A 2,619-nucleotide genomic window follows, 5' to 3' on the forward strand; every position below is an offset into this window, starting at 1 on the left:
CTTTGTATTTGTTGGGGTTATTTACCTCTTTAATGGAATTTGTAATTGAACTGGGGTTATAGTGATTGTGATCTCTTTGATGGGCTTATTTATCTTGTTAGTTCAGTTGTTGGACTTGCTTATCTCGAAGACTTTTACACAATTAATGTAATGTCTCGTGATTTATACTTTTTACTTTATACATAATGTAATAATCTCTCCTACCGATTAAAAAAAAGCTAGATGCATTCTAGAATTTTGCAACTCTCACCGTCCTAATTATTCGATCATTGTTGACATAAAAGGGCCCACCTTCAATATTATGAAGACTATGTGGTTCAACCTTATCCCCACTTCAATTAGTATAAATAGCAAAACCATAGGACCTTCTTTTCACCGTCCTAAGTTTTGAGCTTTCTATAACTACACAAGTGAAAGAAAATACTCCCAAACCATGGCTAGTTTTTCCAAACCAAGGAGTAGTCGTTATGAAATCCGATCGATTAGTATGCCCAGTCGATCGCACCCAACAACGCTTAGAATCGAAGAGGAGCTAAACAAGCTCAAGATATCAGAGGCATCATCAACAACGACAAATGCAGAGAAAATCTGCAGTCGGCTATTAGGCCTGAATGAAGTGTACAAATGCCTGGACGAGGCTCTCAAGTTGCCATTCATCCAGAAAGCCCTTTCTCTCGACCAGCATGAGAGATGGATCGATGAGTCCTTGGACGCATCGGTCAGGCTTCTCGACGTTTATAGCACTGCAAGGGATTTCATATCGCAGATAAAAGAGTGTGTTATAGATCTCGAATTTGCTATCAGGAGAAAGAAGGGGGATTCAAGGATTCAAGTCTGTACCGCAAAATACTTTTCCTTTAGGAAGGAAATGAACAAGGGCGCAAAGAAGTTGATAAAAGATGTGAAGCAAATTGACAACAAAATCGCATCGCTGCCGCTGTTGGATCAACAGCTTGAAGATGATCACCATGTGACCGCGGTGATTAGAGTTCTAAAAGAAGTTAGTTCGATCAGCGTGTCCATTTATAATTCCCTCCTCTTGTTCTTTTCCCCGCAGATTTCGAAGCCCAAGTCCAAGAGTTGGTCCAAATTGTTGGACAAAGGCAGAGTGGCGTGTGAAGAACAGAAGGGGAATGGGAATGAGTTGCAAAGCGTGGATGTTGCATTGAGCAATATATGGCAATGTGGGGGTTCAAGTGATCAAGTGGGTGAAAATATGAAAATGGCACAAAATGGGCTTCAGGAATTGGAGGCCAGAATTGAGTCTATCGAGAATGGTTTGGAGTGCTTGTTTAAGGGATTGATTAAAGCAAGAGCGTCTCTTCTAAACATAGTCTCCCTATGAACCTTGTAGGACTTGTTTAGAGTTATGGATTTGAACTCTGAGTTCAACAGACTTGTACATGAATCCATTGTATAGGTGTATATGAGAAAAAGAACATACAAATTGTGAAACACACACACACACACTCTCTCTCTCTCTCTCTCTCTCTCTCTCTCTCTCTCTCTCTCTCTCTCTAATTGAATAACAAATGTCAATCCTGGTTAAACTTTGGGCGTAAAATTTAGAGAGGGAGGAATTTTAACTTGAAGAAATATGTCAAAATGGAGGAGGCCACATTAGCATAAAAGATCAATGCTCTTGACGATCTGGAGGAAGATGATGAGCTCGAGGAAGGAGCCTCCCTTTCTCTGGAATTTTAATTCTGGGGTTTGGCAGTGCTTTTGGTTGGTTTCTCTTGGCATTTTTGGTTTTGTGGTGCTGCGCTTTCTTTGGTAGAATCCTCTTGAATGGTGGCTAGATTCACATCTTGAGCGTGGTTGAGACCTCCACACTTAGCACACGCGTTAGTGCCCAAACCCAGTCGTGGGGGGTCCGGGGTAGGCACTCCAACGATCAAGTTAGAAGGAAGGAAGAGAAGCTTTTTAGGTCATATCTAGGGTTTCGGAGAGAGAGTCAGAATTCAATTACCTTATTCTGATGGTGGAATACTCCTTTAATAGGCAAAGGTAACTTGGAACCCAACCCACACGCATACACCATGCGCACAGTGATTGGTTCCCACTTAATCCACTAAATCAGGTCCGCGATCTAAGGCCTGATTTAGCTCCGCTCATTCAATAGGGGAAACGGTGTCATGCCACCTGTCACTTCAACCCGATTCTACCTAACTTCCTCTCCAAGTCAGGGAGCAGGGGTGGCTCGGTAGAGTTACCAATTGGTCCGGCGGGATCCTGCCGAACAGAAAGACATAATTGACTTACTCGTACCCAATTTCATGGTTCCTCCACTGGTGAACGAACTCGGCCCAGCGAGACAGGTCCGGCAGAGACATATTGAACACCGTGCACCGCTGGTCCGTCCAACCCTTAAGTCCACGAGTATGACTAGTCATCAGCTTGACGCGGCCATCGCCCGGGTCGCTTAGCCAAGCCATGCCCACCATAGGTTTCCTTTGGGTTTTAGTTTGTTTGGGTGTTATTAGTCGGATCTAGTCGTTTAGGCCCCCGCCATAGATTAATTGCGGATTACTTCCAATTTTTTGAACACTGCAAAGTACATGGATTTATGTTTCCAAGAGGGTGCACTAATTAATCGATTCAGATTGTGGTAGCTTG

General features: G+C 43.2%; 1 protein-coding gene across 1 annotated transcript; it reads left to right on the forward strand.

The window, feature by feature from the left end:
• The first annotated feature begins 487 nt into the window (after positions 1 to 487).
• LOC131303183 (uncharacterized) lies at positions 488 to 1,345 on the forward strand. Its single transcript, XM_058329963.1, has one exon. It carries the CDS (start codon positions 488 to 490, stop codon positions 1,343 to 1,345), a length of 858 nt encoding a protein of 285 aa, XP_058185946.1.
• The last annotated feature ends 1,274 nt before the right edge of the window (positions 1,346 to 2,619 follow it).

Source organism: Rhododendron vialii, chromosome 10a, assembly GCF_030253575.1.
Source record: "Rhododendron vialii isolate Sample 1 chromosome 10a, ASM3025357v1".
Classification (NCBI taxonomy): domain Eukaryota; kingdom Viridiplantae; phylum Streptophyta; class Magnoliopsida; order Ericales; family Ericaceae; genus Rhododendron; species Rhododendron vialii.

Excerpts from the sequence above, each read along its gene's own strand:
- LOC131303183 (XM_058329963.1), top strand. The coding sequence starts at position 488 with ATGCCCAGTCGATCGCACCCAACAACGCTTAGAATCGAAGAGGAGCTA.